The sequence below is a fragment of the Anas platyrhynchos genome, chromosome 16 (genome assembly GCF_047663525.1).
Source record: "Anas platyrhynchos isolate ZD024472 breed Pekin duck chromosome 16, IASCAAS_PekinDuck_T2T, whole genome shotgun sequence".
NCBI lineage: Eukaryota > Metazoa > Chordata > Aves > Anseriformes > Anatidae > Anas > Anas platyrhynchos.
Window position 1 is genome coordinate 7,645,733 of NC_092602.1, and position 14,313 is coordinate 7,660,045.

At 39.8% G+C, this 14,313-nt stretch overlaps 1 protein-coding gene across 2 annotated transcripts in view; it reads right to left on the reverse strand.

The window, feature by feature from the left end:
* Positions 1 to 1,015: 1,015 nt before the first annotated feature.
* The window catches only part of GCN1 (GCN1 activator of EIF2AK4), a 43,041-nt gene continuing 29,743 nt past the window's right edge, over positions 1,016 to 14,313 (reverse strand). Inside the window, exons 42-58 of one of the 2 annotated variants that reach the window (XM_027469902.3) lie at positions 14,153 to 14,295; positions 13,290 to 13,407; positions 12,932 to 13,147; positions 12,439 to 12,603; positions 11,869 to 12,030; positions 11,334 to 11,426; positions 10,955 to 11,098; positions 9,686 to 9,955; positions 9,273 to 9,386; positions 8,517 to 8,747; positions 7,712 to 7,905; positions 7,056 to 7,170; positions 5,835 to 5,931; positions 4,784 to 4,929; positions 4,048 to 4,152; positions 2,368 to 2,586; positions 1,016 to 1,739 (exon numbers count right to left, since the gene is read on the reverse strand). In XM_027469902.3, the coding sequence (XP_027325703.3) occupies positions 1,614 to 1,739; positions 2,368 to 2,586; positions 4,048 to 4,152; positions 4,784 to 4,929; positions 5,835 to 5,931; positions 7,056 to 7,170; positions 7,712 to 7,905; positions 8,517 to 8,747; positions 9,273 to 9,386; positions 9,686 to 9,955; positions 10,955 to 11,098; positions 11,334 to 11,426; positions 11,869 to 12,030; positions 12,439 to 12,603; positions 12,932 to 13,147; positions 13,290 to 13,407; positions 14,153 to 14,295 (2,658 nt within the window). In that variant the 3' untranslated portion in view covers positions 1,016 to 1,613. Of the gene's footprint in view, positions 1,740 to 2,367; positions 2,587 to 4,047; positions 4,153 to 4,783; positions 4,933 to 5,834; positions 5,932 to 7,055; positions 7,171 to 7,711; positions 7,906 to 8,516; positions 8,748 to 9,272; positions 9,387 to 9,685; positions 9,956 to 10,954; positions 11,099 to 11,333; positions 11,427 to 11,868; positions 12,031 to 12,438; positions 12,604 to 12,931; positions 13,148 to 13,289; positions 13,408 to 14,152; positions 14,296 to 14,313 lie in introns of both variants that reach the window. The other variant, XM_027469901.3, reaches the window with a different exon arrangement.

The window sequence follows — 14,313 nt, forward strand, 5'->3', positions numbered from 1 at the left end:
CAGTCGGAGCTGAGCCTATTTTAGATGAACAGTAAAGCAGCTGACTTTCCCAAGTCACTTCCAATAGTTCCGCCTGGCTTCTGCAGCAAATCACTTGCTTGCCAGGAGCCTGTACCACAGGCTTGGAAGCTGACAGAACATCAGGAGCTTTTTGACAGGCTTTTGACCAGAACAAAGCACAGCACTCCCAAATACCTACTCAAGACTGTATCTTGCTATTTCAGGAATTAGCGTGGTGAAGATTAAATGTTTTTAGGTTTGCTGCTACTGCCACAGCAATCAGCAAATCAGTTCTAGTGGAGGGTGTGATCCCTTGTGGTTACATTTTATGCTCTCAAATTTTATGATGTATAGTATTGTATTCTCCCATCATCATGGTTTGAGCCATCCAGAGTTGAATCCCCCCTCTTTGAAACTACAGATCTTGATGCTCTAGCTTCTGAGGTGCAGCCATCTGCTCTGTAGGTTCCTTAAACAGATACAGCTCGCTTAACTACTACTCTGCATAGAATGCAAAACAAATTTTCCCTCTAAAAATTGGCATTTTGCAACACAATTTTTCACTATTTACATCAAGTGGCATTAAAGGTGTTAGTTAATTAAAAAAAAAAAAAAAAAAAACGCAAGTGCATAGTTGGCCAGGTAAAGTAAAACACGGCTTTCTTGGGGCAGTACAACTCATTGACAAAAAAATCTGTGTGTTGGAAGTGCCAAGTATCTTTCAAAGCCTTTGAAGACAAAAATAGAGGACTTTTCACAAGTCAAATAACAAAAAGCTGGATGTAGTCAAAAATACTTTGGAAATGAACAGGAGCAATTACAAATTTCATTAAATGTCACTTCTGGCTTGGTTTTAAACCGTAGCCTCTTCAGTTTTGCAAAAGGGTTTTTATAGATTGTAGCACTACCCACTCTACAAACCGTATGCCCTAGAAAAAGCAGGTCCAAAAAGTAAATCACAGTATTAGTTTGTTGACAAATGAATGTCTAAAAAGAACAGCTTACACCAGAAGGATCAAAGTCAAAGCCTTTATTAAATGTTCCTTCTTTAAACAGACTGCATTTAATTCCCCTTTTGTATCTGTGATTTCTAAGGCTGTTTTAAATACTGTGTTTTACAGGGATTTTCAGTCTTCAGAACCGTCACAAGCAGCAAGTTAGCAGTACACAAAAACAATACGATTGAAATTTCACTGAGTTCTATTCCAGCTTCACAGGGTCTCTGGAAAAAACCAACAGTACTTTGAATACTGGAGTTTTTGAGTTTTTGCAGAGATCCTGGAAAAAAAAATAGGTATCACCAGAGTTTAAGCCTGATGTGCTCTAGCCACACCTCACAATTGGCCATAATTTACCAGTATTGATTAGTATATCTGTTTCTTGCGCATTATCTGTTTCAAAAAGGGGACCAAATTTTCAATTTTCAGCTAATGTGGGTCTAATTAAGGCTATTCTGGTATATTCGATACTAAAATACTCTCTGGGAGTCCTTTTCATGAAATCCCATCAGAATTAACATTTTCAAAAATGAAAACATTTAAAATAGGTGTTTTGAGTTGAAATGCTGATGCAGCGGTTGGTTCAGTGTTTTCTTGTCTTTTTGAGCTTTATTATCACGTCAGTATAGTGTCATCTATCTGTTCGTCAGAGTCAGCCTGGCCAGCCAGCTTCTTAAGGGATCGCCTGCAGCTTTCGTTGAGAAGCTCCAAGCTGGCAGTATCCAGAATCTTGGAAACCGACTGTGGAAGGAAGACAACACCAATTACCAATTCCTTAGGATACACCATTCAAAATAACAAATTTCAGTGCCTCACAAGGCATATTTGTCTACAATTTTTCAAATATGCCCAAAGCCTTCATCTGGTTTTATGATTCCAAACATAAGACCTATCCAAAACCAACTAGGACTTTGAAAAGAGGTCTGGATATGGATGTAGCAAAAGGGTATTCATTCCATCCATCCTAAAAATACTCTCTCTAGCACCACTAATGCTGCAATAGGATTATACAGGTGACAACAGAAATAAACTACCAGTCCTAGCTGAGGTAACTACAGCACTGTAAGGCTTGAGGCATTTTGAAAGCAAGTCTGCTGTTGTAAACATTAAGGGTTCATTAAATACCTTGATCTTCTCAATACTGCACGGTATGATTGTACAGCATCAGATAATTTGCACATTTCTTCAAAGCTTAGCAAGAGAATAGTGATGAAGGCTTAAATGCAAATAAGGAACATCCCACTCCATCTATTCCATAAAGAGACTGCCAGCACCTCCCGAGACTCCAGACCCAACACTTAAAACAACCAAAGGCAGAGCCACGTGACACAGCCTGCTACCGGTGGTTACGTTTTCTTCTGTCTCATACCTCAAGTACTTGTTCACCCGCTCTCATCTTCAGAAGGTTAACAATGGCTTGGTCACTGTAGGCTCTTACGCTCGTGTTTTTATCCTTTGTGTTGTCCAGAAGTGCTTTGAGAATTGGTTTTATTGTCTGAGGATCCAGTGCGGGAAGATGGCTTTTATTTGCCCACCAGATCATCTTCTCCGCAACTAACTTTATGTCACTGGATGAGTTCTGGAGACACTGAATGAGACAAAGATGGTCTTAAATTCAGATATACCAAGGACAGGCATTTAAAGCACATTTACCTTTTTTCTAATTCAAGTATGTTAAGCTACAACAAGAAAAACAAGCAGTCTTCAACTCACAGATACACAAGAGAGAAACATGTTAGTTATAAACGAGTTTTACTAAACTTACATATACAGTAAGAGAAGATTAAACCTTGAAAACAAGATACTTTTTCAAAAGAAAGCTTCTAAAAATGTGGTTGTTGGCAGGGTCACATGCTTCTCTTTCAGCATTCTCAGGAAATGACAGTGACCACTGAATGCAGCAAAAGCTGACAGTGTTAGGACCTCTGTAAAATACACTCGATTAGCAGCAACAGCCCACTCAATCTCTGATTAGCGTTTAAGGCACATTTCAATAGGATATTTCATTTTAAAATAAAAAACTGAGAGATGCTTCTTTTGATTTAATCTCAACATATTAGAACATGAAAACTAACATTTAAACATCAACTATTAATACCATGATAAAGGTATTGTGACAATTGTGATACTTATTTTATATTTTAACATAATACTACGATACAAATTGATGCATGGATGTAGAATTTCAAACAAAAAGATTGCTTCGAAGAATTATAGCCTCCATGTCAATTTGCATGTTTGATAGACTGAAATGTAAAACCTGAAAATGTAACGCATTTTTATTTACAATAAAGATAACAGACAAAATAAAAAGCAGCAGCTCACCTGCTCTTGCACTACTTCTCAATCTATCTTCCCTTACCTTTTCTAAGACATTAAAAAGGATCCTGAGGTTCTAACGTTCAAAATCAGATTCCTTCTACTTTCATGGGGAAAAAAATAAACCAGAACAACAGAGAAAGGAATTCTGAAGTAGATTATTTAAATAGATATGAATTGGAAAAAAGCATTGACTTCAATATTCACTTTTCTTCCAGGCTCTAGGAGCTACTCCATTCAAAAAAAAAAAAAAAAAAAAAAAGTTGAAAAGTAGTGCAGCAAAACCAGGGAGGAAAGGAGTGGGTATTTGGCACCTTTCTAACAAAATCCGTTAGCAACCTTAAAAAACAAACAGACAACTCCCCTGCTACAGTTTTCCACCTCTGCCAGCTGTTTGTTATTGCAAAGGAAAAAAAATCACAATGAACACAGAACAAAAGTCAAATTTCCATATTACAACAGAGATGGTGGTATTGTGTTTGCAGCTACAAAGTAGGCTAGTAAAGGTATTCTGTCTGTGCTTTGCTACAAAAAACGACTTATCTAGATTTCCAAGCATCAAGGGATTTAGAGCTTCCCAAAATAAGGGAGCTGAGGTTTCAGCTTTAATGCTATATTACAATACAGATATTTTGTAAAGAAAACCACCTATGAATTAGCTGAAAGAAAGATCATATGACACTAGTTAAGATCCCAGGAAAACAATACCAGGTAGCATAAACAGTCTTACCTTAATAAAGAGGTTGGAAAGTTTTGGAGGCAGGTTCCCCCCTTCTTCCATGTGGTACTTCATAAGAAAGCCCATCCCTCTGATGCCACTAACTGCAATGGGTATCTTCAACATAAAAACAGAAACTGATGTGTAGAGTTCAACAGCCCCCATAACTAGGCCCATAGTTACAGACTCTACAGAGCCTGTACTAGTTGCAGGCCCACAGACTGGTGAGCTTTTGCAAAAGGCTAAACAGATCTTTAAAAGAATGGTAGCATGCAACTCATAAAAACAACGTAATGTTATTGGATAAGTATTATAAAAATCATGATGCGGCTGTGAGCTACATGGAATGTGGTGGCAGATCGCACATGGCCCACAAGTTCTCAATGCTAAGTTATTCGTGCAACCTTATTTTTAAAGTCTTCCTCCCAAATTGAAATATTTGAATTTGTAGACCTGGCCTGTGAATAAGAACTATAATAGGACAGCAGAAGTGTAATTTACCCCCAGTGAAAGTTGCTCCACGTCTGAAGATTATTTAATCTTCATCTCCACAGAGACCAGAACTCAAAGAATCAGAACAGTCACGTCATTTCACTCTAAAACTGCATCTAGTCAAGGGAGAACATTCAGACTGCACTTGGGAATTTTTTGTTCCATTTTTTTTGGTATTACAGTGGACTTGTGCACCTTTTAAAACTACTCCCACAAGCACTTGAACAGAACTTGCCCACCCTCAGGTAGTGCTTACCCTGTCAGCGGTGGCATTGCTGAGGATCATCTCCTGAACACTGTTGTAGTATTTGGGGGAACACAGCCTGTAAGGAGCAACATTTACAGCCACCGAGAGGGCCAGGCTTCGTCCATGTCTCACCATCCAGTCAATTCCAGAGACATCTGCTAGAAATGACAGAAAAAAAAATACCTCTAAAAATGCTACATTTGAGAAAGTATTTGTCAGTTTGTCAACTCCCTTAGATAAAATGAAATAATTAACAACATCTAAAGCAGCATCTTCCTTTCTCCACTCCTCCCAAAGAGCCATATACACTGTGCTAAACCACAGCACCACTATCAGATGGGAACACCCTCTGGGCAGCTATGGAAACCTGACACAAAGAAATGACTCTGCATTGTTGAACCTGGCTATTTCTGATGGTCTTCCAAGTCACATGTAGTCGGGCCCACATCACTTAGTGCATGAAGCAACTTGCCTTTGGAATTACATAAGCTTTACAATTTTATTCGTGTCAAAAGTAATCTGTAATTTGAAACCAGGTAACATATTTCCTTTTTTATAATTCCATAGAGTATCATTGCACTCCCAACCTACAGTTTCTCACAAAATTCATGCATTTGTCTAAGTGAAAGGTTAATTTTCCAAAAGCACCTGAAGCCACCAGATTTGGTCTACAATAAGCATAAGCCAATCTAAGATCACAGTGTCATCAACTAAGGTGGGACAGCCCTCCCTCCACCCTTCCTCAACATCCTGTCACCTCCCATCCTCTGCGTCAGCACTAAGCAATTACTTGGCCATGCTGGTACTTTCATCAACTCACCTGAAAACAAATCCAGAAAAAATACAGGTAAACCTAAATTACAGCAGTGTACCAGAGTGTACACATGAACAGCCAAGAGCAAAAAAAAAAAAAGTACAAGGAAATCTGAAGATTCACGTTTAAGATAAGAAGGAGGAACCTAAATCACTTAGTCATAAAGTTTTCCCAAACCACTGGCTAAGAAAGTATCTTCCCCTGCTTTTCAGGTTTGGTTCTGGTGGTCACGGTAACTTCACCTACCCAGTAAGTGTTGCTGGAGAACAGTACTGAGCTCCTCTTCTGACAGAAATGCACAGAGTTCTGCCAAGCAGCCAGCTGAGGCCATGCGGGTGGCATCCTAATGAGGGAAGGAGAGAAAGAGTAATGCTGGTGGGACACAACGCACATCACCGATCAGGAGCAAGAAGAGCAAGTGACAGAAGATGATATGAAATAAAAGGAGAAGGGGGAAAATGTACTAGTAGGCACCCTTTCACTCCTAGTACTACCTGTGTGTCATTTCATGAGGTTTCTTGTACAGAATGGAATTTAAAGCCTCTTCCACAGTCAAAGAAAAGCCAGCAAAGATTGAATAATTAGAGGTCTCATATAAATTCTGACTTGTTAACAAGCCATAAAGATGAAAGTGAGTGTTTCAAAAGATATGTTAACACTTACATTTTGATTCATAGTCTAGAAAATAAGCATTACTTCTAGCCATCTCTAGATAAGCTTATCTCTGTAATAAACTCATACTACTTTGAATTTAAAGCTTCCAGACTTTTGTAGGTTTGGCTTGCTTATGCAACTATAATATCACTGCTATTCTCCACCCTCAAACTTCAAATCCAGTGGGATTTTTTCTGGTTTTGTTTCTAGCATGACAACAGTTGTATGTCTGCATTAAAACAAACAAAAAAAATAACTAAGATTATTTATTTTAATCTCACATATGATACTGTTGCTGTCATATATAGAAAACCCTTTATTAAACTTAGTATTTCTTATCTATTGGAGAAAAATGTGTCATTAGCAAAGAAATTCCTCACAGTAAATGACAACCCCCACCTCAGAGCCTACAGACACATGTGTGTGCATACACCGAAGGTACTGCAGGTTTTTTCTGCGATAAAAAGCAAATCCTGACTTCAGATCTTTCTCAAGCACGTCGGTGAGGAACTGCAGGTCAAACCCACATAGACGGTTGCTAAGGAAACATTAAACTCACAGGTTTTCAGAGTTAAAAGTAACTGGCTAGAGATCTCCAATTCTAGCACCTGGCTCTCAGTTAAGGTTCCAACACGACTGATTTTACAGATCGCATTCAGTTTAGTGAGCAATGCCCAACTAAAATGCTTCTTTATGTAAGTTTCTTTCCCCAGAAGGTATTTTAGAAAATAATTTCGTTAGGAAGTTCAGATGGCAAGTTGAAAAGTAAGACTGTCCATAACAGGGATCCTTTGCAGCTGTCTGAAGCAATACCTCATCATGTCCCAGCATCCCCAGAAGCAGCGTGCTGATATTCTTCCTAATTGCAGCATCTACTTTTGCACCAGCTCCTCGTGTCACAAACCGCAGAGCTTGCAGCATCGTGTCCCTAGAAGTGATAACAACGTACAGTCAGAGATTGCCTCTTCCCTCACCCTAAAGAATAAACTGAGCTCTGGACAGCCCTAAGAATTTCTCACACAGAAATTAGATTAACACGCCTTGCCGTTTAGGAGACTCATGTTCCTTCCACTGATAAGAGCTGCATGCTAGAGAATATTTCCATGTTTGTGTCTGTCTCTTACAACATAAATAACTTCTGACTATTCAAAGATTTTAAAGAAATAAATCAGGAAATCAACTTGTTAGGGATCTGTATGTGTAGGTCCCTTCCAATCCCTAACATTTTGTGATTCAAGAGGGAGAAGAACTGAGCAGATGCCAAGTAACACCTCCCTGAAGTCACACACCAGGGCTTAGCTTTTGACCCAGAAAGTCCCTATCATCCACGTCCTTGGTTTTACAACTCTTGATTAATAGTAAATAAATCTTACTCTCAGAACTAAGGGAGGGAAGAAATTCTACTCAAATAGCTACAGTAGCTCTGCCATTCTAGCCCAGCAAAGTTTGAGGTACCACCTCCACCTTACCTGATGGCAGAGTCATCACTGGAACGAATTCCATTCAATAGCTCAGTAAAGAGAGGATCCACTTTTACGTGGATAACAATGAGTTTGCCAAGAGCATCAGCAGCTTTGAGCCGAACAGCACGGTTGGAGTCTTGCAGAGCTTTGGTGAAGGTTGTTTGCAACTGAGGCAAAAATGGTTTCAGGGCAATCTCAACCTACACCAGAGATGAAAGAAGGAAAAGTGATGCAGACGAGTCTGAAACAGTGGCTATAAATTGAGACCTGTAAACAGCACGACTTGTATAGCAGTCAATTATCACAGTAGCAAATAGCCCTTACTCAGATCTACCACGCCACTAAAACAGGAAGAACACAAACACTGCTTTACCATGAAATGTTTATTCATTTCAAACCTAACCTTCTTTTCTGTAGACTGAAATACAAGGGAAATATTAAAAGATTTCTACACAATCATGAACGTTCTTTTCTGTGGAAAGCACTGAATAAAAGCTCAGCTCAGTTCAAATGCATGAGATTATCATCTTTGAACTTAACATTTCACAAAATGGGGAGAATGCATGAGAAAAATTAATTACACGGTAGTTTTTAATCAAGTGAAAGTGCGAACAGCATTTAGCAATATTTCTAAGAGGCCCAGTGATTCAAAAATAGGGCACTTATTTTCGGTAGGCCAGTTGCAGTGCCATTCCTAAATATCAGATCTACACCATCAGGTATCCTAACTATATTTAAATGAAGAGCAACAGATTTTAGGAAGGTTATCACAGTATATGTTCACAAACCAGTCAATTACTTTGAATCTTACCTTGGCTAAAAGAAGGCTTAATGTTTCAAGCAGAGCCACCTTGACATTCCAGCTGAACCGATCTCCCAAGATCCGAATGAGTGGTCCAGTAATGCTTACCACAGATGGTTTAAGAGCTTCAGCAGAAGTCAGCTTAATAACTAGCCCTAAGGCCTTTGCTGCTTCCTCCTTTTGCTCTGGATTGCCAGTTAGAACACCTTCCCGCAGCACCAGGAGTATAGAAGTCACTCCCTGTCATGACAATTAGATAAAAAAGCTTAGAAGCTACGATGCAAAAAATGTCTTATTTTTGCTTCTGTTATACACCAGATGAACAAGCTTGGAGAGTTTCTCTCAATTTCCTGTTGACCTTCAGCTGCCTGCTTCCACATTTACAGAGCTACTTTTATTCAGCTTGATTTCATGCATCTACGCCTTGCTAAGCCAGTTGCTATGAGGAAAGTGCTGGTGGATGAGAGAATTTTTAAACCAGAGAAATTTGGCACACAAGTCCAGCATTACACCTCCACAAGAAGCAGCCAGCAGTCATGACTTACATGCATAACAGAATTGTCAAAAATCTTGTTACAAAAGGAGTTGCCTGCAAGGTAATTCAAGAGCTGGAATAGCCTACAAAAAGTCTCCAACATGTGGATTTGGATTTTTTTCAGTATTTCTAATAGCTGTAACATCATATCAATCAAAACCCCCAAAGGGTGGAACATGATGGCTGTGACGATGCCACCTTTGCATCACATGCTCATTCTGATCCTTTACCTTCTTAGGAATGCAGAATCCTGGCACATGCTCTCCTTTGGCCTCGTTCCCTACAGCCCGGATGTCCCTGTGTAAGTCCTCAATGAGGGCAAGCTGGTTCCCAGCATCTAATTTCTGCAGGAGAAAGGGGTAAGACAAAGATGAGGTAACGTCACGACCAGCTTTTCTTTCTGAATTCTCAGGTGTGTCAAGAGAAGGCAGCTGTTTCCTGCCTCTTCCAAAGGCCTGCTCCTTCACTCATAATGCTGATGTCAGGCTCAGCCTGTAACTCTCAAATCTTTGCAGTATTTGCAAATGTAAATGCCGTTTACAGACAAAACAAAAGGTTCAATTCAGGCAGTATTTTAGCAGCTCTATCCCCGCTTTCTCCTTGCCAGCCATTACCACCGTAACCTTTTTAAGCTGCATCTTACCTTCGTGATGGAATTAAGCGCATCCCAGCTTTCATTCAAAACTACAGGATTGGTATCATTAAATAGTCGTATCAAGCCTGAAACCAGGTTCTTGAGATGCCCAGTATAGTCTGCTTTTGTCTTGGAGCAGTAGATATTCAGAATGACAGCTGCTGCCTGTCTCATTCCCACCTCAGGGCTGCGGGTAGCTTCTAGCAAATCTTCAGTTATAATTCTCTGTCCAACATCATCTTCCACGGACAGGATTACAGACTGGCAGTTTGCCATCTCCTAAAGAGTCCAAATTAACTTTACATTAACTCTCAAATAGAATAAAGCCAGATTTAGCACCAGGTTTGCCTGTGTTATCCAAAGCATTATCTCTTAGATAAATACTACAATATATCCCACTTGCTGATCTTTTCTTATGGAATAGCTGGTCACACTGCCATTAAAAGCTCAATTCAAAACCAATTTCCCACTCATATTTCAGTCCTTATATTTAGTGACAAATTTTAGGGTTAAAAAAAGCTATAAATGGGTCACCAGTCCTGGAGCAAACACAGGTATATAACCAACTCTCAGCATTTAACAAGTGACCTGAACTCTTGCACAGACAGCTCTGCAGCTGCAGAAGGGCTAACTTCCAAAAATTAGAGTAGCTCAGTCTGCCTGGTCTTATTTACCCCCAGACACCATGGGTCTTGTCAGATAAATTACCTAAATAAAAAAAAAGTTGAGGCTTTGCATCATAATACTAATTACAAGCACGTCTAGAAGCTGAGTGAAAGGGCATCTTCAGCAGACAGAAAAGAGGACTTTATCACCAACATTCCCAATTCACCAACTTGTGTACATGTCTATATTCAGTCACAGCTCCAGGATGTTCTCTGGAGTCCAAATAACAGATGTTTCTGAAAGCAGTTAAGAAGGAGTGCTGCGTGCAAAATAGGAGATTTTCTCCTTCCAGCCCTTTAATCTCTCAGTCTTCTATACCAATAATAAATAAAGCTAACTAGACACTCTGGCAGCTCTCCAAGAATAAGTAAACTGAGAATTGCATCTTGTTGCAGGCCAAAGAGACTTTCATACGGATACAAATGGATTTGGAAAGCATATGTTTTTCAACTTTCAATATGCCACCAGGCAAGAAAATTCAGCCTGAAGAAGCTAGTGGATGGAATATGCAATCTGTGAATCTAGAGAACACAGGTTCTGTGCTGAGAAATAAACCCAAAGCACTATCTTCAGGCAACCAGTCATAACACAGAACTGAACCGTGGTACTTGCCAGTTGCTCTTCACTAGTCCCCAGCTTCTCTTTCAGTGCAGACATCATAGCAGGCAGGATGACACTCAAGTGCCTTGTCAGAGCATCCCCTGCTACTGATGAGAGGAAAGCTAGCACACGGGTATTCACGGGGGGAGTAGTCAGCTAGAAAAATAAATAAATAAAAAATAAAAGATGAGTAAGAAGTTTCTTCAGAAGGAATGAATTTTAAGTCATCTATAACAGGAGAAAGTTTTAAGTATGACTGCATCAGAACTGCAGTGACAATGTTTTGAGCATAAAATTGGAAGAAAACTTCAAAATATTTTGTCATCAGTCCAAAGAAATCTGGCAGAAAATAGAATAAAAACATAGCTCTGAAGTTTGTTTCCAGTTGTACCTTTGGCACCAAATAAGGCAACACCACCCGGCTCTTGACAGCCATGACTTGTTTAAGACCATCCACAGCAAAGTCAGATGTCTCTTCATTATCCTACAGGGAGAGAGAACATTACAAACCTGAGACATGATTTGTGACACACCAAGCTAAACCTTGTTTCAAGTGACAATTCACCACGTGATCATATAACCAGTACTTACACAGGTCCTTCTGTCTAAAAATGTTCTTATATAGCTAAAACCTAAAAATGCTCTTATGTCACATTTTTCTGATGTGACATATCAGGCACGGTGGCCAATTTATGGAGGTGACAATGGCAATTCCCTAGCAGAGCCAGATGCAGCAATTCTCAGGCTTGTGCTTTAGCCACAAGACTTGCCCTGCTGATGGCTAGGCATGACTAGGAGGAGACAGTGTAGAGATGCCACTCCCTGGAAGGGTCTGCCAATGCAAGCTTCCCTCTCCTTTAAGCTAGTCATTCAAAACTTGTCCCACAACATCATTAAGTTGTTGACTAAAGCTGAGTAATGCTTACCAGCTGCTTCAACAAAAATGGCAGGATATCCTCAAGAGCTTGATGTCCAATTGTTGAGTGCAACTGTTCAAATGTTTTAGCCGCGGCCTCTCTGACTTCTTCCAGAGGGTCACACAGAGCTTTTCTCACTGTAGGAACTAGGGACTCGGAGAAAACAAGTACCTGAAAACAAAGATAAAATTACAGAATATCTAAAGCACAATGGACATGTGCAACTCAGTAGGATAGCTAAGAACAAGAATTTACACAGTGAACACTAACTTTCTGTTTGCTTGAAATATACCAGAAGAAAATAAGGATTAATCAAAGATTTGCAATGCTCTAAGGATACCTTGTGATTTTTTTTTATTATGATAGCTCATAAAAGTCAGAACTGTGCAATGGCTTAAATATATCAACAGATGCAAATGTGTACATTTGCCTCAATAGCAACTCATCAATTATAAGTCCTGAATCTAGTCCATAAAAGATGTCCAATACTGTCATTGTATTTTCGTGTCTCAACTGCAACCCCAGCATTGTAACAAATACCTAGGAAATGGCAAATTTCACCTTCCTTATTTAACTTACCGCATCTCTGCTGGTAGATTTCATTATCTCACTCAGCCCAATGCAGACTCCTTGTCTTTCATCATTTTTGTCTGACCTCAGTCCATCTTCCAGAATAGGAATGATTTCAGGAAGGATCTTCTCTCCTAACTTCCGGACAAGGTCTCCCAAAGTCCGTGCTGCAACCTATCCCCCAAAAATTACTTAATTAGTTTTCTTGTTTTATAAAACTTAAGAAGCTGAATTTTAAGCGAAAGTTAGCTTTTGACTATAAATTACCATTCACAGTATAGAAAGAGTAGTAGCAATGGAAACAACACTGTAACAAGTAGTCGTAGAAAAATAGTTTTACTGTCATCACAGTTGACTTCAGTAAAGAGAGAACTCATACTCACTGTCAGCCCAATTAAATTCATTATAGTTTTAGAGTGATTCATAAAAGAATTCTCCCATGTTCTTCATGGATTAGTTTATAAAGTCTGCAGTAACAGGAATGCATTACTCAGTTTCTCACCGTTCGCTTATCTGCGCAAGTACTGGCTAAGAATTTCAGCAGAAGCCCAAAGAGGGTTGGCAAAATTTCACGCAGTGTGCGAGGAGTGTTTGAGACTACAATCTTCCAGACATGTAAGGAGGCTTGACGCACTACCAGCTGGGTGTCAGAGCGGCCCATGTACAGCCCTGCCAGCACCCTGTTCCTCCTCTCCACACCAAGAGCATTAATGATAGCCTGAAAAGAAACAGCATAAAATTGTATTATCCATTCCTGAAGCTTACAAAAAGAACAAGATACATGCTTATTCGATATGTCTTTCCAGCAGGCTTTCCAAGCTGATTTTAAAAAAAAGCACAACAGACAGGAAAAGCTTTACCTTATTTGATTGGGCTGTTCCAAAATTGTCATCCTCTGAGGCAGTTTCTGTGGTCATTTTTCCAGTGACTCCCGAGATATGGAATAAAAGATCTCCAAGGAGCTGAACTGAGCTAAACCTGGCAACAGAAAGCAAGTCAAGTGTTACAAAACAGGGTAATCAGGCAGTCCCTGTCCAAATATATCAAATAGAGACATGAACAAAATGCAAGGCAAAGAGTTAGGTCAGCAATGAAATGCTGTATGGGCTGATACATAAGATCGTTCTGCCTACATGCCTGTGAACAAGCATGCTAGAAAGAAGGGGAAGGAATGAATTTCAAGCCAGACTGGACAAGAAAGTTCCTGTATCAAAGCAATGTATCAGGGAATTGTGTGGATTCTGAAAAGGAATAAGATGTTGCCAGTATCTGTGCCAATCCAAAAGACATTCTCCGGTGATAAAGGCAACCATCAGCACTCAGCTGACACAAACCTCTTAGTACAACTAATTTTTGAGCAACTGCTATTAGCTGTGAGTGCTCCACTGCACATTTCCATACACAAGTGAACAATACCTTACTCAGCACTTTGAAAAATGAGAAACAATATGTTTGCGACTAAATATTGCCACATCAGCTACCTTGGAAGTGCTTTTCAGAGTCACTATCAGAATTAATAATCTAGTAGGAATGCTTTGCAGGTACCAGGAAACCTGACTGGCAGGGCTTCTCAGGCTCGGTGCTATAAGGCATCATAATCAACAAGCAACAAGAGACATTTGCTTTTGCTTCACAGGAGGTCTCTGAATTTGCCTGAGAAGCAACAAAGTCTTAATTACACCAGTTTTCTAAGCATGGAAAGGCTGTGTAAGATATAACCTACCTTATCCTCCACAAATCATCAAACAGGCCATCCTCAAGCTGTGGCAGGAGAAGTGCGATGGCAGTCTCAGCATACATACTAATGATTCTTTGGCCAGCGCGCAGGGCAGTGTCTCTCACAAACTCATTCTCATCTGCTAGTGCCTGAACAGAGAGAGAAGT